Source organism: Parus major, chromosome 3 (genome assembly GCF_001522545.3).
Source record: "Parus major isolate Abel chromosome 3, Parus_major1.1, whole genome shotgun sequence".
Lineage (NCBI taxonomy): Eukaryota > Metazoa > Chordata > Aves > Passeriformes > Paridae > Parus > Parus major.
Genome location: NC_031770.1, coordinates 50,072,914 through 50,095,665, shown reverse-complemented (window position 1 = coordinate 50,095,665; position 22,752 = coordinate 50,072,914). Strand labels below are relative to the sequence as shown.

At 37.7% G+C, this 22,752-nt stretch overlaps 1 protein-coding gene across 5 annotated transcripts in view; it reads right to left on the bottom strand.

Annotated features, from left to right (window-relative positions):
• The window catches only part of ARFGEF3 (ARFGEF family member 3), an 86,940-nt gene that overhangs the window by 47,570 nt on the left and 16,618 nt on the right, over window positions 1-22,752 (bottom strand). For 2 of the 5 annotated variants that reach the window (XM_015622681.2, XM_033512711.1), the window contains exons 4-9: window positions 22,492-22,623; window positions 8,320-8,388; window positions 5,556-5,687; window positions 3,673-3,795; window positions 2,178-2,220; window positions 1,123-1,201 (exon numbers count right to left, since the gene is read on the bottom strand). In XM_015622681.2, the coding sequence (XP_015478167.1) occupies window positions 1,123-1,201; window positions 2,178-2,220; window positions 3,673-3,795; window positions 5,556-5,687; window positions 8,320-8,388; window positions 22,492-22,623 (578 nt within the window). The remainder of the gene's footprint in view (window positions 1-1,122; window positions 1,202-2,177; window positions 2,221-3,672; window positions 3,796-5,555; window positions 5,688-8,319; window positions 8,389-22,491; window positions 22,624-22,752) is intronic. The other 3 variants (XM_033512713.1, XM_015622684.3, XM_033512712.1) reach the window with 2 other exon arrangements.

Genomic DNA, 22,752 nt, shown 5'->3' with positions numbered 1-22,752 from the left:
AGGAATGCGCTTTCTGATATATGATTGTAGGTCAAGGAAGCTGAAAGAACGGATTTATCTGAATTGAAATAAAGGAGTGAGAAATACCTGCTTTTCTGCCACTGCCTGAGTTCCTTTTGTTCACATATATGAATTTGCATCCAAGTACAATACCTATTTCACATGCCAAGCAGAAAACACTGAATCCTGAGACTCAAAGCTAGATTTCTAACTCTGTGCTATGGAGGACTGAAAACTGCTGGCTTCTTATCTATTTTAAAGGTGATAGATTTTTCCTTACAACAGTCCACACCTATCTGGAAAGATACATGCATTCCAGGTACAGCTGCCTTCTTTCCCAACAGCCTTTCTTACAATGTGTCTTATTGCAGATGATCATCATCTTGCAGTTGACACTTGCATGGGCATGCACAGGGCATCCCTGCGCTCTTGATTTTATTCTCCCAGATGCTGACACTGATTAAATAATGCTAAGTAAAGCATTTCTCTGTAGTCCTGCTGTTAGAAGAGACACTCATGGGAAGAAAGTCTGCAGAAGAACTGAACACAGATGCCTGTGCTATCTTTACCTCTGGTAGTTTCTGAAAATTGTACAGCAAATAATGCACTTACTGTCCATAAGAAACACATTTTAAAAGTTAAGATCATGCATTTTCAAGTAGGTAGTGTATGATATTCCTAAACCAAAGGAATACTTTGATAGTACAAATTACTTCAACTGGATAAATGCTACCTAAGAAGGACAGATTTATTTATTCTGAATATAGCATCTGTTAGGTCTTTCCACGGCTTTTGTAATTGTTATTCTCTCTATGATGGTTCTTCCAGCCAAATAAGAAAACTTCTCCTTGGAACAGTATTTTGCTGCTGTATGGAAGTTACCTACAGATTAGATTTACTGGAAACTCTTTAAAGCTGAACAGTGCACAAAGAAGGCAAATTAGCTCCTCATTTAAATCAAGGATTAAATTGCTGCATCATGAACAACACTTTCTCTAGTAAACACTTCATTTAAGCACAGCTTTGCTCCATAATTCCAGAACTACAACAGTAAAGCACATGCATCAGTGAAACTCTCAATCTCCAGGTAATAAATTGAAATTATAAACTTAAATAACTCACTTTATGACAGCCTGGAGCTTCTCACAGAGCACAGTGAGGACAGATACAACATCATCACAAAGAGACTCAGCTGAAGTACCTCCAAAAAGGACAAAGATCAGAGGCATTACATATGAGCAGCTGGATTGCAACATCAGTTAACTGCATGGGCTTTCAGAGCTGGTCAGAGCTTCTAAACAAGGAGCAGAGCTACCAAAATTCATAGAGAAGATGCAGTAGGAAAAGTCCTAGATTGGAAAGTGATTGCTACAAAATGCAAAAGTAGCAGTATTAAATCCGGAGAGAGCACCAATTGCTTACATGCATTTCAGAAGGTTAGCTGAAATCAAATTCAGATAATAAAATAAGTATACAATTAAGTAATAAAAAAGACTGGCCCCAATATTTCTACATGGCAGCCAAGTTCTGTATCTCTCCCTGCAATTTCTCTCTCTCACACATTTTCTGATGTCTGACCAAGCTCTGATCTTATAAGTGAATGCTTGTGCTCTTCAAAGATTTTAGCTTCCATTCACACAAGTTCTCATACAGAAATCCAGTGTGAAGGTCAAAACCAGGGACTACTTTTTCCTACTAGAAGATGTTGAAAGTTAAGCCACAATGGGAATAAAAAAACATTCTCTTATAAAATAATCACCTGGCAAGTAGTCATTATATAAACAATGTCTTTGGCCTAAAATACAGTAACAATAGTTTTCAGATTCCACATTCTACTCTGCGAATCTATTTCATTTCAGGAAGACACTTCCTAAAACTATTTCCAGACCACTGAAACTCCTTAATTACAGAAGTTAGCACCTTGAAACAATAATTTACTATGTTGAGTGCAATGCTGTTACCATGGTCCAAATGAAGACACAACTGGAAGTATCAGGAACTAACAGGGCTGTCTCAGTTCTTAACACAGGTAACCAAGAGATCATCAAACTATAGAGAAGTTATGAAATCCTGAGGGTGCAACTCCCATGACATCAAACAGCACTGTGGTGATAAAAGGAAAGATAAGAATAAAAAAGCTGGCTTGGAAGGAGTCACTAAAAAAATATTACAAATACCTTGACTCTTGAATTTCTGCAAGGTGTCAGGGTTTTCAACTATCTGTTGAGGAAAGAAAGGTGATGAAATTGGTGCAAGGGGCAGAGGAATGTTACAGAAACAATACTTTAACAGCAGAACTTTCTTAAATTCATGTCCTCTAGCTGTTTTGTGTTTTTGTTAGGGTTTTTAAGTGAACCTTTTGCAAAACGTTTAAAAAAAATTCCTCAAGATCTGTTTTAACAGTCGTTTAGATTTAAGGAATTTGCATCTCATTTAGGTGAAAGCCCTGTAAGTCCTTAAGGGATTTCCTACACCTAAAACAACTCAGGAACAATTTAGCATGTAAATTACATTGAAAATAACTGGGAGAAAAGCATAGTTTCGACTTCAAAAACTACTTAGAAACCAAAATCAATTGAGTATTAGTGAGTTTAGAACATTGACAATGTTAATGTTACAGTACCAACAGAATTAATGGCAGTCAGGAAATGGAAATGACCTCTTACATTGTTTGGTTCAGCTGTGGTATAGGGGTCCTCCTATTGTGCTCGACAGGGTCAAGCCAAATTCTCTCAAGCATCAATAACAAACTGCCAGGAATTAAATGCAGTTCTCATATGCTTTTACCTACTCCTCAGCTAAGAAAAGAACTAACAAAATTGAATTTGTGGACCCAAAATGCTTCTGTTGTTTCTTTGGGTTTTTTTTGGTAAATACTTCGGCTAGTAAAAGGAACCTACTTAGCATCAACAGAAGAGAAGTTTACTTAAACAGACTAATTATTTTTGCAGTTGCTCAGCAGGATAAGAGCAATCTAGTCTAATAATGTGAAATAGAAGTGATCGTCTTAACCCAAAACAGATGTAAAGAAAACAATCTTTACAACTACAGTCCTTAAAATTTCCTAATAAGTAAAAACTGACTTACCAATAGTTCTTGACAATATGATATTATACAAAGCAATACAAACAAATGGATGGAGCCAATGTAATTTCGCATGCACCCAGAACATTTACAATTGAAAATGTGCTGGGATGTCATTCAAACAGCTCTCATGGATTTTAATAATGAAATAAATAAAATAAATATATTTTTCTAACAAAGAAAAAATAATTTCATGAACTTAAAATTATCTTCTATAAAAAAAGTAGATGAAAAACCTCAATTATACTTTCCTTAGTTGAGAATCTGTTTTCATTATGTAAATACGTGCCATACAAAAAACTTTGGCAAAAGGATTTCTATAAACCTTAGATAAACAATCAAACAAAAGGCTGAGGCAGCCTGATATCAGAACAAAGTCTCTCTTGTTTAATGGAAAGAAAAGAAAACCAAACCAGTCAGCTAGAGTCGACAACGTGAGTGCTCTGAGGCAGGCATAGTCAGAGCCCAAAAAAGCTTTTAAACAGGATTAATTGAGGAAGTGTCAAATAAAAGCCATAAGGCATTCAGAGGAACAAAACGGTACGCAGCCATGGACATGGAACCATTTGTTGATGCCAGAAGGCTCACCATGTTTTCTTGCTTTTGTCGTAACTGTAAAGTCAAGTCACTCAACATTTGGCTGAGGGTTGCCCGCACAGCGGTGTTAATGCTCCGCTGGTGACAGCTAGATACATATGTCTCAATGCAAACCTGATGAGAAAACAAGACAGCAGTACAAAGAGATCAACTCCCACTTACCAGGAACACATTTTAGGAGGATACCAAGGTCTCTCGCATGCAGATAGTCAGCCTTCCTTACTATTTTTTACTGCTTTATTCGTGCATTAGAAGTTTTCAGCAGTCTCAGTTGGAAAACTAAATAAGTAGCACCTAGAAGCAGCCTACAATTCATCAGTCTCACAGCTGCAGGAATGGTAGGGCAAAACTGGAAGTCTCCTGTCAAACCCAAACGATTTTGGTACTTGTCTCACTCTGTACAATTGAATGCTGCTTTTATTATTCATCTCTTGATACTTATTTGTGACTACTTCTCTGCAAGTCTATGTCTGCAATGTAAATCCCCTCCAATTCTTCAAGCTTGTTGCTTCTGATGTACAGGTATTTGCCACTTATTCTATGATAATTATTACATATTCTAACAAATCTGAAAACTTTTAAGGCCTTTCTTAACACAGAAAATACAGTAACACTTTACCATAAATAATACAAACAATTGCCTTTTAGTAACTGGCAATCCAGCAGAGGGCTCCTCTGCTCAGACACCCTATGGGAGCCAAGGTAGCAATAGAAGAACACAGATGGATCATCCAGTTCCTAACTCCATGCCCAGCTGCTGGCAGTTTTCTGTCAATGTGCTGTGCCCAGATGTGCTTTTGTCCACCTCCACGTGATGTGATACAAATGGCTGCCAAAGTGTTACACAGCCAGCATCCTGGGGACAGGATCTGGAAAATGCAGTTTCTATCCTACATCAGGTAATTTGTGAGAGATGTTGGGTCTCTAAGACTTGCTGTAACTGGAATAAACCGTGTAAGCACATTGCACAGTAACTACAAAGCAGATAAAAGTCTTGATGGAGCTGAGCAGGTTTGTGACAGAACTGTACAATACAGCCTTCTTGAAGAAGCACTTTTGGTCCTTTGTCCTACATTACACTTTATCATTCACAATGACCACAAGAATCCCCCAAATCCAAACCAAGCAACCATAAAAAAAGAAGTAAATGACTGTTCACATATGTTTATATTTTTCAGTTTTAGCAGTTTTATTCTGCCCCTGTTTAGATACATAACAAGAACTGTAAATATAAATTGAACTAGCTGTGCAAAAATACTTGTATTAAAAATATAAATATGTAGTATAAATTATATGCATAAGGAGTATACAAATGCATCTGATGTACATTTTTTGAATGAGAAGGATATTATATGATGTAAAGTAATTTTTATAGTTCCCTAATGTGGATGAGTTTTTAAGAGGGAAAGATTAAAGTGATCTGATTACATAGTCTGATCAGTACTAACATAGGTGCACAAACAAGATTCTTGATTGTTTCTAATGCCTATTGAAATGAAAGCAAGCTGCCAGTAGGTCAGGGATGAAGATGTTCTTGTAAGCTGGCCTGGACCAATTCTGCCCCTCATTAATCTATCACTTGAACCCCAGTGGACAAAATAACCCTAAAAGCCTGCTTACCACATACAGCTCTTCACAGAGGCCAAACCATTCCAGTGCTGCTGAGATCACTCTTTTTGGGCTGCAAGCTTTTTTCTAGAGTACCTGAATTAATTAATGAAATACCATTCTTAGAGGTAGGCTGACTTTCTGCAAAGAGCATGGTTGATACCTCCTTCTCTCCCCTCCCCATGCGAGCTAATATGCAAACAATACTGTTCACCTGAGTTGCAACCTTACAGAAGGCCTATGTTCTAAATGGCTGGGCAAGGTACCTTTTGAAAAGCCACTGATGAAGAAGCAGCAGTAAAAATGTGAGAGCTCAGGGCTCCAAAGAGGTGTGCAATGGACATTTTGATCATTTCATGCATTCGGGGACTTCCAGCTCTATGGCATGCAAAACACAACTAAGAGCAAAACACAGAAGGGTTAGCTAATGAAACACAACAGTTACACAAAATAAACCTCCAGAAGGCACACTGGAGCAACAAACACACACATGAAAACAAGCAACAGCATCAACTAAATTTTCTTGCAGGTGTCTAGGCAAGCATGGGAAGGTGAACAGGGCAAGATTTAATTTATTTTTAATACTACTAATCTATTTTCGATACTATTAATACTTAGGACACAAATTATAGTACTATTCCTTAATTTGAAACTGATAAGGTTCAGAAAGATTTTGATTGTCATTGTTTTGTACACATGAATTGCAAACAAAAGGCAGCGCAAAATGGCCAGACTGTAGCTTTGTTTGTCAGAGACAGTCCTCAGGGAGTTCTGTCAGGCAGCATGAAGGCAGCATCTTTCCTGTCTTGCAGGGGCTCTACTTGCTACAGAGTGCAGGCTAGGAAAACTGAGGGAGTGACTTGGAAAGAAATGTTAAATAACATGGGCACCGGAACAGAAAGCTCCTCTCTGCCACCTTTCTCTTTAAGCAAGTCAGAAGGTTAACCAAATGCTGAACTGAGAAATGATTTTCTGTTTCCTACTGCTCATACATTTAATAATTCATACTCAAAGGCATAGTGATGCCAGCTGTTAAAGTCTTTGCCTTACCTAAAGTCTGGACAGTAGGAACCTGGGGAAGCATATGTGTGTCTGGTAGGATTTTCTATTTAGAAAGACCTAGGCTATTTAGAAAAACTTGAGGCAATATTTTCTCAAGAAGTGTGGAGAAAATAACTGTACGCCCAAACACTCCAAATAGAGGCAAGTGCACTCTGTATTACTGCTTGTTCCAATTCACTGAAGGAAATGAGTTTTCCTTGCTTTGCTGGCACATTTCATCATGCATCAGTATTGTTCACCGTACAAGAAAATAACTAACATTGTCCTAACGTATATCAGTACACTAGCAAAGCTTTTTAAAATCCAAATTGTCCTTCTGAGAATAAAAGTGAACTACCAAATCTGTGAAAGACAGCTGCCAATTTTCAGAATGCTTTTGATTAATAACAACCCTGTTGTTTACAGAGAGAACAGAAAATATTACTTCCGATTATTTCTACAATTTATAGCACACAGACCATGACTGATTGACCATTTCCCCCAGTCCCAGGTAGTGCTCTTAAAGACTGAAAGCTGTCAGAGTCATTAAATCCATTTGCCAGCAACCACTTTGTTTAATCTCAAGCTCATCTACACCAAAGAGATGCACTAAGCTGAATTCATCAGCTTTTGCCTCACATGTTAGGAAGTCTGTGAGAAAAGTGAGAAAAACTGCAATAGAGGAAATTATCTATATTTTTTTTTCAATGTGTGACACTGACATAAAGAGGGTCTTATAGAAATTTAAAAATTGTGGCTTGCTTTAAGCAACAGTTCAGTTCATCCCTGCTGCAGCATCTACAGATGGGGCTTACAAAGACCTCCAAAAATAGCTACACCTTATGGTCTCACCTAGCACAAGAGAAACTAAAATCTAAGTTGGGTTAATCTAGAACAATTACTATCTTTTTTTTTTTTTAATCCAGTATATGTTATATAGATGAACTATTTATGTTGTATCCTTGCCTTTTAAAGCTCTTTTCTTTTACAAAATGGAAGTAATTTTCTGTGGTTCCCTGTTATCCCTACAACTCCTTTCTCAGCTTCCAGTAAGGTAAGTGAAGGTCAGTTTTATTCTTCAGTTCAGAAAATACTGTAACTTCCAGCCAAAGTAAGCTATTTTGACATGGGATTTCCCCACCCCAAACAGCAATAACTGAGAAGGAACATGTCTCTAAATATCTACAGACACTTGGGAGTGTAGGACATGTAATATTTTAATTCCTTCATGGACACTACCCCTGCCCATATCACCTCGACAATGTAATTTTATAACACATTCTGCACACAGCAGTGTGTCTTGCACAGGAGGATTAAGTGTTCCAGTGCATCTTCTCTAACCTAAACAAACAGCCCATGGCAGCCCACTGTACTAAAAATACCATCCACCTACAAAGGCTCACTTAATATGCCCGTAAGTATGTTTTTCTACAACCAAAGCTCCTTTATGATTTGATTCAGACTAAAATCTAATGGAAAAAAGGGAGTAGAGTGAATAATAACCCAATGGATCTAAAGGATTATAAATGTTTTATTTGGATGTGGCAGGAAAGAGATATACACAAGGAACATTGAGGCACTTGTGCTAACATGGCACACTTATGCACTGGCATAAGGCATATGGCTTATGCACTTCTCTTGAGGAAACTTCATTAGACTTGCAGCCAGTAAGAAATCAACACCGTGCTGTTTTATGAAGAACTCTACAAAATTTTTCTATTGCAAAAAGCAAAATAAAGTAAATATGAAGAGTAGTAAATGCTCATTGCTGTAATATACAGGTATCAGTCAACTTCCAAGCCTTCCCATGCAAGCCCAAACCTGCCCAACTGGCAACTATTTCTTCAGAGCAAACCTAAGGTAACACTAGCCCAAAAGATGGTAGAAGTGCTTTAGACTGGTTCAGTTTCAGGTTACAAATGGAAGACACACTGTAGGTAGTAGGGAAAGATTAAGTGACACAAGCTGTGGTATAACAGAGGCACTCACCTCAGCAATCTTCAACACTGAACTCCCATTCAGCTCAAAGGTGGACGTATATGTTATGCAGAGCAAGACCTTGCATCAAAAGAGAGAAAATGGAAAAAAATAAGTTTCAGCCATTATTTACTCTCCTTGCCATCCATGTGCTTCTAACCACAATTCCTTCCAATTTTGAGAACAGAATCAGAAGCTTCTTAGCACCGCATGTTACTGGGATAGATGAGATCCTCCTGAGAAGCTGTATCTGCTGGCCCCAGAGGCACCACCCAATGGAATACTTATTGCTGTCTCCTACAAACGATCACCAAAAGGAAGACAATCCAGTGATCAGCTCTGGCCCTTGGACCTCTATTCATAATTTAACCACAAGCTTTGCATGATTTATAATCCATCGCTTCATTCATTTCTATCAATATAACAAAAGAGGAAGGAAAAATGCAGACAATGCAAGTTATTACTTAAGTGGCACAGATACATAAAAATTATGTGAAACAAGCCATTAATTACTGCCTGAGGATTTCCCGGCACAGTATATTTCCAGTAAGTCACTTTATGAGTAGCTTTATAGTCACTTGATGAGTAGCTAAAAAACAATCCATAAGCCCCAGTTCATGAAGGGAGGCTTGTCCTGTCCCGAATTCAGCAGGAGGAATAAGACACTAAAAGATCAATTCAACATCTTACTTTGAAGAGAAGGGGAGTGAGAATGTGATGTGAACCACCGGGGCAAATGGATGAGTGAGGCAATGCAGTGAGAGGTGCTGTGGGGTGTGATGCCTTTTGTGTCTGAAGATGTCTTCCCTCTCTCCTGTCTTGCTTTCCAATCTCCTCTCCCTCACAGAAGACAGAGCCTCAGCTACTGCTGTCTCTCCTTCAAAGTATAAAATTCCCCAGTACCAGAATTCATATTTGCCTTGGTCTGAAATAGTATGAGCTCCTTGGGATAAGTATATGAGCAAATATCAATCACATTAACACTAATGTATTGGTCGCTACAACTTCGCAGCCCTACTCAGAACTACTGTTCTCTGCTTCACAAGGAAATTTGGGGCAGATAACATTAGTGGCTGTTAACTAGAAGCAAAGGACAGAAGAGTCTGTCCACAGACAGACAAAATGTTCACATTTTCCTGAAGGAGGATATAAATAAACTGTTTTGCATTTTGAGAGTCATAACAAAAAGTTTCTATACACCAAAATGCACTGCACCTCTACAAATGTTTTTCTTAGCAGAAAACCTGTATTTCACTACAGGATGTCACACCTTACTCCAAGGTTGTAGGGTTTTCTGTTTGTTTGTTTCCACTTTGTTTTGTAAATAAAAAACCAATAAAGAGCTTGATCCTGTTCTTACAGAAGATGATTTTACTACAAAAAGTGTTCTAAGTAAACCATTATGTAATGGCAATTTTACAGGCACAACTTTTCTGTAAATGTTATCTTGACTTGATTCTCAATCCTTCATGAACAGAAGCTGAAGAATGTGGATAAATACTAGAGGTAGTGACAACAAAAAAGGGCAAAAAACCCCTTACAAATTACAGTAGTCCTGCACTAGAGACTTTTTAAGATATTTTGCATTTATCTTTGGAGCAAAGCAAAGTTTATGAGCCAAATTCCTTTTGTGGTTTCTCTTTTCTTTGAAATGGACAAAATAGATTTTCTTAAAAGTATTATACAGCCCATCTCAATATTACAAGCAGAGATACAAGCTACAGAGCACTTGAACTTGCAGAGAAAGCAATCTAATTCTAACCACAAACAATTAAGAACTCTGTACTTTGTATGTCTTGACAGGAACTCCACAAATTTCTCTGCCATCCATAACATCGACTGGTACATGCACAAGTGCCAGTGAAAAGGAACTGTGGTACCTCTCTTCCTGTCCACAGAACAAATTCTACAGAATAACAGAAAAGTAAACAGTAAATGATAAAAACTCTTAATAATCTCATTTGGCTAATAAGTACATAAGTTATAAGGGCTGGTATTTCTATCTGCTGCTCAGTCTATATGTGCAAAATTTAAATCTCTGAGGCCAAACAATTCTGTTTAGCACTAACTGGATTCTAAACTACTGGCCAGCCTCACAGTCAGCTGTGGGGCCTCTCTTTCTCAACTATTAATTACCCTGAAATTTTATTGATGTTTCTAATAGCTGTGAGAGCTCAGCAGCTGACTAAAAATATATATTCAGTACTTAAGGAAAAAACTGATCTGTACCTCCCAAATACTGCTATGTAAAACACAGGTGTAGAACACACTTCCTAAACCCAGAGACAGACAAGTGTTACCTCCCTCTGACAAATCTCTTCTTATTACACTAAGAACCACGATGGACATCCATGACTAATCCTATTCAGTGGTTTGTGTGTCCTGATTTTCCCTACTTGTAAAACCTTATTTACTTCATGTGATTTTCTGCTTTCATCCCATCTTGGATTTAAGATGTGTTACTACCTAATGCTGTCCACAGGTCAAAACCTGGATGCCAATACACTACAATTCATGGAAGCACACACCAGTTCAGAAACTCTTTTAAGCTTTTGCTCTTCAAAATCTCTTTCTTCCCCTCATTTTTATTTCTTTTCCTTTTTTCAAATTTCCTTCTTTTATGGATCTGACCTGTGAAAAGTTAGTCCATATATACACACACATATATAAATATATTCCTTTCTGTCACGAATGACAAAACCCTGCATGTAACATGTGAGTGATAAAAACATCAGAGATCAAGCTCAGTAAGGAAGTGATGATTAAAACTTTGCTATGAAGCAATAGAGAATTTCAGCAAAAAGACTACTAAGTTTTGACTGCTACTCTGTAATAAATAAGATCTGGGAGCCCACTAGCTAGAGAAAGGGTATACAAACTGATGCAGTCAAATGACAGAAGCACAGGTGATCAGCCAGTCTATACTTGGCTTGCTCCACTGCTACCACTTTCCCTCACAAATCATTTGTAAGTTCTGAAACACCATCTCTGACCAATACACAAGACTGCTCTCAGCTATGATTTCCATCAGCACTGCTGCAGGGCTCATTTGCAGTCTTGGCAATGATCCAAACACTTAACTTGCATGTTTTCCCATTTATGTGGAACAAACAGGAAGACAGCAGGCTCCTCTTTTAAATTACTGGATGAAAAATGGGATTAAAACCAACTAAACAAAACCAAACTTAATCATTCAGATCCACTGAATACATTGAGTCTCCAGACAGGATACCCCCATAGAGTGCCTAACTACTCATGACACTAATTCAAACAATCTGTACTTTAAAACATTAAAGAAAAGAAGATGGAGGCTTTCTTGGGCAATGACATGTTTTTGCAACCACTGGTAGGCAAAGCAAAAACAAAACTACAAAGCAATTCCTAATAACTAGAAAGCAATTCCAGTAAAAAACAAAATTGAAAATGAATGGATTCTAAAAACCATTTTGTTTCTTTTTTTTGGTTTTGTTTTAAAGAAGAAACTTATATGACGGTAGAGATAGTTTCAAAGTCACACAACTTGCAGGATTTTTTAATTGGCTTGCATTATCTTGCAAATGGCTGATGAGATCACATTTCCATAAATGGTTTATTCATAATGAAAGTATTTGTTATAATTACTGTTGAAGTTCTAACCATCATGGAACAAGAAATATAATTCCTACTCCCTGGAGTCCCAGGATACAGTCCCAAATGTAGTGTAAGAGCACACACATGGTTGGTTTTACAATGAGTAGAAACAAAACTAAAAAACTCTGCTTCTGGTTGGACCAGACTGGACCAGATTACCACTGTGCTCCCTTCTAACCTTACTCATTCTGTGATTCTATACTTTGAGAGAGAGTATTCCAGGCCAGGTTGGATGGGGCTTTGAACAACCTGGTGTCCCTGTCCATGGCAGGGACACTGGAACTAGATGAACTTAAAGGTCCTTTTCAACCCAAACTATTCTGTGACCTCTTGAAGAGGAAAAAAGAGGAAACTAATTTAAATTTTAAGGCTGCCTAGCATTGCTAGCCAAATTCCTTAAGTGCTTAGAACATATCTGTAGTACACAGCAATTCTCACATTGAAGAGCTTATGCTGGAGGCACACCAAATAAATAGTGTGTAAGAAAGCAAGCAGTAGCTCCAAGAAAGAGAGGAAAGGTTTAAAACTTTACAGTTTACAACCAAAACAGTTTTGCAGCCACCTCTAATCCCTTTGTGGGATTTGTAAAAGAAGTCTTTCCTGACTTACTTTACTTGCAGGCTTGTAAACTGGGATGCAATGTGTGTCAGATGATTCTCATATCCTGCTCCTTGGAGGAAAACCCTGAGAGGAAGGACAGCCTTTTACTTCATTCAGTAGTTTGACATTTAAAGTCATCCAGTTATTTCTGCAATATAGTTTGGACAGGAGGTGTCCTCCTATTTGTCAGGATAACTGGTAACCTGCTCATGTTGCACTCTTTGGCCTTGAAGGAAAACAAGGGCAAGAGAAACAAAGGCATTAATGAAGTCATGTACGCTGTGTCACCATGTGTCACTGTACCAAACAGCAGATTTTAATTATGGAAAGAGAGGAGAGTGTCTGCTGTGAATTAGTAAACCCATAAATGCTGCTCAGCATTATGAATGCACCAGGGCTTCTGATATAAGGACTATATCTGGTACAGGAGAACCTCACACATCATCAGGAATGACATGCTGAGTGCTCCGAGAAGACAATGCCCATTTAGTCCACTAGATTAAAACAGAACTGCTGCTGAACACTATTTTTTGGTAGTATGAAACCAAGTGAAACTTCTGCTTATGTAGTCCAATTGTAGAAGGGAAAGAAATTATTCAAAGCTTAATAGATACTTAACAGTTTTTGTCAACACTCTGACAGGGGGTTTTATCTTCAGAATTTTAACAATTAAAGGCAGGGAAAAATAAAGAAAAAGGCTGAATATCAGTAGTAGGATGACATTTCCCCCTTTACAGGTTACATCCTATTTAGGTATACTGCATTACTTTACAAATTATAGTATACAAATCTGAGTAAAACAAAAGTGAAAAAGAACAATTACCAAACTGGAAAACACCAACAAAAAGCTTAAAGAGTTTCAAATAAAAATGAAGTTTCATGCATCAACTACATGAAAGTGATTCAAAAGGCTGTCAACACATGGATGTAAGTAGAGCCAGAGCTGTCAAGGAAAAAAAGAACGTGTGTTTCCCCTGGGTGGAAAATTCTGACATTTATTCTTGACAACAAGAGAATTTTTTGGGCAGGGGAGAGGGAAGATAGCTCCCTTGCTCTCAGATAATGAAAAAGTGTAACAGGGAAATGTTCTGCATGGCAATGTACTTTATAACAGCTGATTTAAAATTACTGTTTCAAGTCACTAGATTAATTGGCAAAAGTTAGCATGAAGACAACCTAAGAAGCGGTGTCCCACAGACTGACTGGCCTGCCAGAGGATTTTATCCTATCCCAGACCATATCCTGACCTGCATCCAGGAAAATATTAAAAAGCCAGGTAAGCTGGTTTGGGGGTTTTATCACCAACTGCTGTCACACAGTTTCTGTCTCTTTCCTCTCTTTCAAGAGACATAAGGAGCTCCACGGTAGAGGACCCAAGGAGCTGGCTGGCAGTGTCAGAGCAGCTTATTGGGACACAAGTTCTCTCCTCAGCTGCCCCCAGGACCTGATGGTGTTAACAGCTATGGTGGCAGTGGCCCTAATCATGGGATGCGCACAAGCAGAGAAGGTCTAAACTGGGTGCATCTGTGCACAGCTGTGGCACACCTGCAATATGGGCATAATTGCACACAAATCTATGGCAAGTGACCCTTTTGTGCCACTGTTGTGTGGCCACTTTGGCTGGCAGAACGTGGCACTGTCACCACCAGTAAGCATTAGTGTCTGGCAGCAGGCAAAAGACTAAAAGGCCATATGTGAAAGTTAAAGGGTTTCTAAATTTGAAATTTGTTCTGATCATACAATGTCTTTGGAATTCATTTTCTTAATGGTTAAGTGAACTCCAGGTTCTTGGTATACGTGTCAGACTAAAAAAAGTCTGTAAGAACTTGTACTTCCACACCGGATAGGTGTGAAATTACACTTTACAGAGTTAGGGACTTGGTACTTTTTTTGGCTGATGCCAATGATTTTGATTATGCCACACCAAATGTGACAGTTCCAATGTGACAGAATGAGCATGTTCTCAATCTGAAAACACCTTCATAACCTCACAGCTCTGAGACAGCTAAAATTTTTGCACTAGAATTTCTTCAGGCAAGAAATTAAGCCTACTTTTCTATCCTGCAAATCTTTTAAGCTGACAACCCTCTGCTTAGATTTTTGAAATTACTCATCTGACCAAACCCACAGAGGTTGTTCAGGAATAGAATTCAAACACAGAAAAGTAGTAAGAAAAGGCCATTGATCCTGGAAACAGGTTTCATTATGGAAATACTGCATTCACTATTGACTGGTTTAGGCAGTTATCATCCAGCATCCTTTTGGTCACATTCAGGCCATTAACACTTCATTCTTTTGGATTCCTTTAGAAGAAAGCTCTGCTTTTAATTCAAGACTGGTTTTGGCTATAACGACCAGGCTCCTAAGAACCAGGAGAGTCCTTTAATCACAGTACTAGGCATTTACTATAGTTCTAATTAACTCAGAAAAGGATGAACTTATCTTGAAGCACATAAGGTAGGTCATTCAATCCATTGAAATTAACCTGGTTACTTATAACTAAGCACATGGATAAAATGACTTTTAAAAATAACCAGAAAGAAGTAAAATGAGACAAGCAAACCCAAGAGGGTCTGGATTTGTAGTTGGCCTAGATTACAAAACTTTAACTTATGAAAAGGTTACACACTAGGAACACTATATAGCATTTCTCAGCAGGACTGATCTTAGAAAAAAATCTAATTGGCATGATACTGTGCAAGTCTTTACAGAATCCCCTCTTTAAAAGAGCAGATGCTAACACACCTTATGGATTGGACAAAATTATCGATTGGACAAAAGTGTCATTGATTATGACAGCTCATACCAGGCACCACTATTACAACTAATGCACATTCAGGCAAAACTTTGTTCATTAAATTTTCAGCATTTAAAATTTAATTTTCTGATTAATATAAATTTTAATCCAGTTCTGAATTAAAGCATTCAACTGAAGTTGAATAATTGTTTTTATTTTTACTTTATTTGAAGCATAGTCTGTATCTGCTCAGAGGAGGACTGGGCTGCTATTTATATTGCAAGGGATACTGAAAAATGTTTGCAAAAAGGTAGTGCATAAAATATACTGAGAGGAAAAAACAAGTTTTTGTTCCCAAATTCTATATTAATTAAAATGCATAGATAAACAACAAGTATCACCAATTGGGTTGCTATTTCCTTTCCTGATAATGACAGTCTCTCCTCTCCATCACCACTGAGAAATTATACTTTTACTGCTGCACCAATGAATTCTTCTTTTTAATAGGCATTGAAATCACTGTCTTCATTACTATATAAAACTATTATATAGATGCAGGGAATATCACAGTTTACATATACCTTTAAATAGAAGTTGTTTTAGCCCTCCATTTGATATTACAGTCCAAGACAAAGCAGAACAGTTGTAAATTATATTCTACTAGGCATAACCACAGATTTCATAAACATTAATCTTAAAAGAATGTGAAGACATGTATCTGTGAGAGCTTATAAGTGATTATCTCATTTATTAATATTCGAGAAAATGGTGTAGAATATAATCATCTACGGAGACTAGGATTGTACAGTTATGTCAACATTTTGGATCAAATGCTTTGGAGCCACTTTTCAGACACATAAGTTGTTCTCTGTCTTGGAGGGCCAAAGACCTACTCAGCAGCAACTAAGTTCCTGACAGGTTTTCTGAAATAATTAACTGCAAGTTTTGCTTGGTTGGTCAAGCACAGTCCAGCACAGGACTACCTCCCTGAACCTGTAACAACATGGTTGTACAGATGCTAAAACAGGTCAACTACAATTGTTGTAAAAACTAAGACCAAAAAAAATTGTCTCTGAACTTTCTCTGACTCCTTGTAGACTTTCAACAGTGACCTTCACAAGTGACTACAAAAACTAGGAGATGACTCTTAGCACTCAAAGAATCACTTTGCACCCTTAAAGCATTATGGCAACAATCTTGGAAAGAACAGTTGCTAATACCCACCTAAAGACAGTCTGTCCTTACACAAACTAAGTTTTACCACAGAACTCTAAGTCAGGCTTCAGTTCTGAATATATCCAAAATGAAAACTGAAATCACAAAAAGAGCTGTCTACTGTTATTACTGGAGAGCTCTCAAATGCAATATTAATTAATGGATCAGTGAAAAGACAAAGAGGAAAGATTGCCTTGACACAGCAGATTTAACAAGGGCTCATTAAAACTCATTCACAGTTGAAAGACTTCTGGCTGACTCCTCACTGAAAGCCTACAGAAGAAAAATAATAAAAAATTTGCCCATCAGCAAGAAATACACTTAATCCACAAACAAATGCAAGCTGGACTCACTGGGAATAAACTAATCTTTCCTAAATGAAACTGCTGTTCACCATGGATAATAGGTAAATAATGGGAACTAGAAGAGTGATCCTTCTAAAGCCACTCAGGAAGATTATTTTTTGGTTTTAAAGCAATCCTCAAGTCTATTCAAAAACCACCACAAGTAAGGTAGCTGCAACTCAGCTGTGTGAAGTCTTCTTAGATGTAATAAGAAACAAAGCTTGGAATCTTCACTGACAGAAACACAGTAAATATTCATAGCATATCCAGCATATTATCATTACTTACAATGGTGAAATAAAGAAAAAGCATTCGGAAAAATATCAAATCTAAAAACTGAGTTTCTTTCACAAGAGGTCATTATTCTCTTTCTTGCTTGAAAATTTCTGTCCTGGAAGCTCTGTATTTCCCAGGAAATCTGGACACAGACTGAACTGAAATGCACTGAATTATATGACAAGGCTGTCTCTGTGACTAAAGAAAAGAAGAGGATGCAGTAGAAAGCGAAATTTTACATGATCAATCACACTTTTGTCCTAGGAACAACTTTCTTACTTCAGTACCCATTATATTACTGTTGTATCTGGTTTACCTGGAGAACTTGCCTCTGTGTGAGGACTCATCTAATAATTTCCAAATCATACCAGGCACCACTATTACAAACACTAATACACATTCAGGCAAAACTATAAATTTTCAGCATTTAAAATTTTCTAATTAATATAAATTTTAAGCCAGTTCTGAATTAAAGCTTTCAACTGAAGTTGACTAATTGTTTTTATTTTTACTTTATTTGAAGCATAGTCTGTCTCTGCTTAGAAGATGGCTCGACTGCAATTTCTATTGCAAGGTATATTGAAAAATGTTTGCAAAAAGGCAAATAAATGAATAAATTCTTCATTTTTTGTTATCTGAAAATAATGTTATTACAGTCAGATAGAAGTACTGCATTATTAAGAAGGTGGTCAACTCATAAATGAAAGTGACTATAACATGCATAAGAATAAAGGAAAAAGAAAAAAGAAAGAAAAAACCCCAAGTGTCCCTGCTGTTTAGGATTCCTTTCATACTTCCCACTTCTTCAATATTTGATTTGAGCTGCTTGGGTGCCACAGTTAAATTCAAAGCCTAAATCTTCCTAATTCCTAATTCTTCCTCTCCTCTTCCAGAAGCCTTTCCTGTAGGGACAGCAATTTAGGGTCAGGGCTAGTGATGAAAAATTACCAAAAAACTCAAAGCAAGAAAGTAAAAATCACAGAATTGCTGAGGTTTGAAGTGACTGAAATCCAGAGGTTCAGCTATAGATTAGATTCCCAGTTTCCTTTTCCAGTACTGATCTGACAATATTTGACAGTGCTTTTGTCAATATTATATGTATTCCTCCAAGCAAAGGTCTAACCACACAAAGTAGAAGTACTTCAGCCATTTTAAAAATCTCTGAAGGCAAAATTTAAAAGCATCAAGCCAGGGAGGAAAAAAAAATCAGGATCTCCTGACTCCACAACTGAACTCAAAAGTGAGTATTCATCTTCAGTCCAGAACATGTACTCTTTCTGCTGCTGACCATCTATGGCTTGTTAGTCTAGTGCTTAATGTCATCAAAATGGCCCCACCCCTCAATGGGAGATACACCCTTGCATTCCCTCAATTGCAACATGGCACCACGTCACACAACAAAATTTTTCCCACTTCTGAGCCAGCCCCACTGCATGATCATGTTCATCCAAGGAAAATGCTAAACTACTGTCACCCTGATTTTTTCTATGCATCTGCAGCTGTAGAAATAGAGCAGTGAGTCACTTTGGTATCTCACTGATAAAATGTTGCATTTGATTAGCAATCAATATATCTCTTCCTACATGAATATTATAAAGAAAATATAAAAGTATAAATATGTAATTATTCTGTTTGAAACTGAAGTTAGTGATGTATAACAAAATTGTCAGCAAGGTACTGTATGATTGTGTGATTTTCCCTTTCCACTGATACAGCCAGTTGAACATAGTAAAACACAAACTGGTAACACACATATTTGAAGGATTTTTAGTCTTATAGCAACAAAGATGGCATAAGCAAAGATGAATACTAAAGTGGCCTTGTGTCAGATACACTATTCCCTCTAGCCACACTTTCTGAATTATCTGATTTCTCAGTATCTTTTAATATAAATTAAAGCACCTAAATAACCTCACTTTAGTCCCTGGTGTGAAAATACTAATAAATCTCTACCATAAAATACATCAGAGATACAGAGAATACACAGAGTGGGTAGTAATTAAGATATTCTAAAGAAATATTTGGCTTAGCAGTTAAATAACATACAATTCTGAATGCAAAATTTATACATCCAGACAGCTTGCTTTGATATGTGGGAAATCAAATCCATTTAGTACACCTGTGTTTGTTATTTATGCCTATTCATGTCAAAGAGAAACTGAAAAGATCCTCACTGAAAAGATCACTGCCTTTTTTGGGCATAAAAGTATTGTTGGTGTAAGAATTACCCAGTGCTTAGCAATTATAAGGGTGTCCTGCACATAAACAAGGACTTCAGAGTATTACTTCTGTTCTGGAAATTCAAGGGAGGAATTACCCCATACAATGACTCTACATGGAAAAAACTAAAGAGAAAGGCACAATCCCCAACTGGTATTCAGAAGAAGCAGAGTCAAGCCAAGTTTATGCAAAGGTAAGAGATGCTTCACCTGGCACAGAAGAGAAAAATAATGTAACAGGGGAAGGCTTTGAGTTCATCTTGACAGTTGCATTTGGGCAGTGTAAATCTTATCTGAGTGCTGCCCAGAATGCACTCCTGCACAGTCCTCAGCCCTGGCCTTTAAGTCTGAATGCTATCAGAGTGCTGGTTTTGTGATCCTCCAATCTGGCAATCTGCAGAGTATTTCATGACACTCACCCTTAAAAATCAGGAGGATTTGGTACTTAGCCATAAATTAGTCAGTGCCTTTCCATTTTCACATCAGAGGCCCCAACTATTTGCTTTTTTCAGTTCTAGAAGAGATCCAGGTAGCACTCCTCTCCATTTATTTACAGCAACCATTACAGCTACTCATACCATTCCTGTCTAAGGATGGCCCTTCACAATATTGACATGCTCCAAAAGTGTGTGAAGAAAGGCAACTAACTGCGCTTGCATGTCTTTCCTGTGCTCTTCCTTTCACTGCCAATTCCAACACACAGTCATCTGAATGTAAAAAGCATCTTTACAGAATGCTCCCCTCAGCTAATCAGATCCCTTCACACTTCCATCTGTAATACAGGTGAGTCACAACAAATCATTAACATAAATATCCAAGACATTTTTTTTAATAGTATGTGAAGTGTGAATTTCTGGTAAACTTTTTGGGAACAGCAGGAGATATTTTGGATAGGATTTTGAAAAAAAAACAAAAACCAAACAATTTAAGTGATTTAGGAGGTTACATGCCAGCAAGTTACAGTGAATTCTGTAGTCCTGCATGTCTACTTTCACACTGATTTTACATGACTAAAAGCTTTTGTGTAATCTTTGATGGTTGCACTCTTAATACCTGTGAGTATTGGTGCACTGTGGTGCAACTGTGCAGTGAGTCACAAAGAACCAGGTTGGCACCACAGCTGACACAGCTTCACACAAACCTGCTCACACTCAGGAATGTCTAATATCTATCTGCACTAGATAAAGACATATTTTTTCCCTTCCAGATGGAATAACACAGTCTAATGTACAATCATAAGCTGTTTTGAGGACACATTTTAGCAGACCCAGGGACATAAACACATTGCTGAGACCAGCTGCTAGAAATCTCCCTCCTTCCCCTACAAGGGCTTTAGCCATTCATCAGGCTTGGGTCAGCTAACATTTTCATGTGTTGCAATGGTATCTGTAACCTTCAGGCTACAATCTGAAGACATGTCTGCTTGATTTGACTGTCAGGCAAGGCTCAGATCTAATGCCTCTGAGTTTTAACTGTCCTGATCACAATATGTTATGGCCCTCTGGTCTCTTGAAATTTAAATCAAAATAGAATTTTGCTTTGTCCTCAAAGTTGTAGCCTGATTTTTACCATACACGTATTTTGCCCACAAAAGGATTTGCACATCAGAATTTCACTCAGTGAAATTAAGACTGTGTTCTCTTTTCTCTTTTGCACTTAAACTGGAACTGAATATGTTTTTCTAATTTAAAAAAAAAAATTAAAAATGCATACATAAATACATGGTTTTGGCTTTGGTTTTCTGTGGTTTGATATTTCGAAATTATTTTTGCTTCTCACATGTCAAGACAACTTGAGAAGATATCTACTCAGAACTGTAGCAAAATAGTGTTCACATTTTTCTTAGCATGGGGGCTTTGCCTTGCAGATGTACATTAAGGCTTTCAAAGAAACTGTGCATGCAGATTCTGAATCTGTAACACTTAAGAATGTAAAAAAAGCAGCTTGCAAAAAATTACTGCATTCCAAGAGGGACCTGTTGGTTCTGCACTGCAAGTACTTAACTCTTCCCCTTTCCCTCTGTGGGACAAAAGAGGCAAGAAGGAGGTGTGCTGGGTTAGGAATGCAGATCAGGGTGCCAAAAGTTAAGCCTGGGGCAGAAGCCTGCTGACATAAAACACATACCAGCCCACACAAATACCACTCCCTTTTTTTGTTGCTAGGCTCAGCCTAGGATATGCACCTTCTGACACTGGGGGCATATTCCACCTGGTAAAGAGTATGGCTCCTACAGAGCAATTTCAGAGTGGGTAACATGAATTTGTTAGACCCAAGATGTTACATGGAAGAAACAAAATAAGTAATCTATGCACTTAGAAAGAAAGGACAGTCAAGGAATAAATCCAAATACATCAATCAGTACTAGATATAATGAACATGCAAAAAGGATCACCAGGTTTGCTCCAAAATGGTTTCAGTTATAGCACAAGAAACCCTGCAGCACAGTTTATACCCAAGCATCTGAAAACTGTCCACCATCATCTTGCTTTGTACAAATAATACAGGTATTGCCAATATTGATATAGAAAAGTGACTTCTAAGTCATACAACCAACACGATCACAGGGCAAGGAATTTTGGACCTCCCCCCCAAAACAGTAGTACCTCCTGGAAGCTGAGCTTCCTAGCATGCACACAGGAGAATGCTACAGTATTCTTAGAGATGGAAGTTGTAAGAGAGTATACAGAACAATAATTTCCCTTATGCACTGGTCCAGGAACATTTTGATGCCTAAACAAATCATGTTCCATCATTAGCATTTTACAAAGAGAAAATACAGCTAACAAATTACACAGCACCTATGCATACACAATACAAAATTACAAGTGTGCACAGCCCACCTCATGACCACTAAAGCTCAATAACAAACTTTCAGATCTACAAGTCATTGATCTATGCTCTCCCACAGAGGAAACTGATTGTCCTGCTTAAGTTTGCTTAAACTGGAACCACCAGTATCCTGAATCTTAATGTAAACTGTCTCCTATTTAATCCAAGGAAGCACAAAATAGAAATGAAAACAACTGACATCTGCCAGCAGGAAAAGGGAATCAGATACTGTCCTAAAATGAAGATTTTCAAGGCAACAGCTAATTTATTTGCTAACTGCAGCATTCAGTCAAGCAGCCTCTGTTGCAAGCACTGATGTGTGTGAAACACTAACCTTCATCACTTCAACTTGCAGGTCTTCATTGAGCGAAGGAGTCACTTTGACAGCATTCAGCATCTGATTAAGCAACTGTTTCTCATCTGAGTCTGTTTCCACGGATACAAACCTCTCATCAGACAGCAGCTTCTGCAGAGAGAAAATGGCAATGTACATGTCGAGACAAAAACTGCCTCTGCAAAGTACTGCACCTAACCTATTAGCACTTGGTACCAGGGTGATTTGGCTTTCTGTGTAAAATTTTCAAGTTAATCCAAT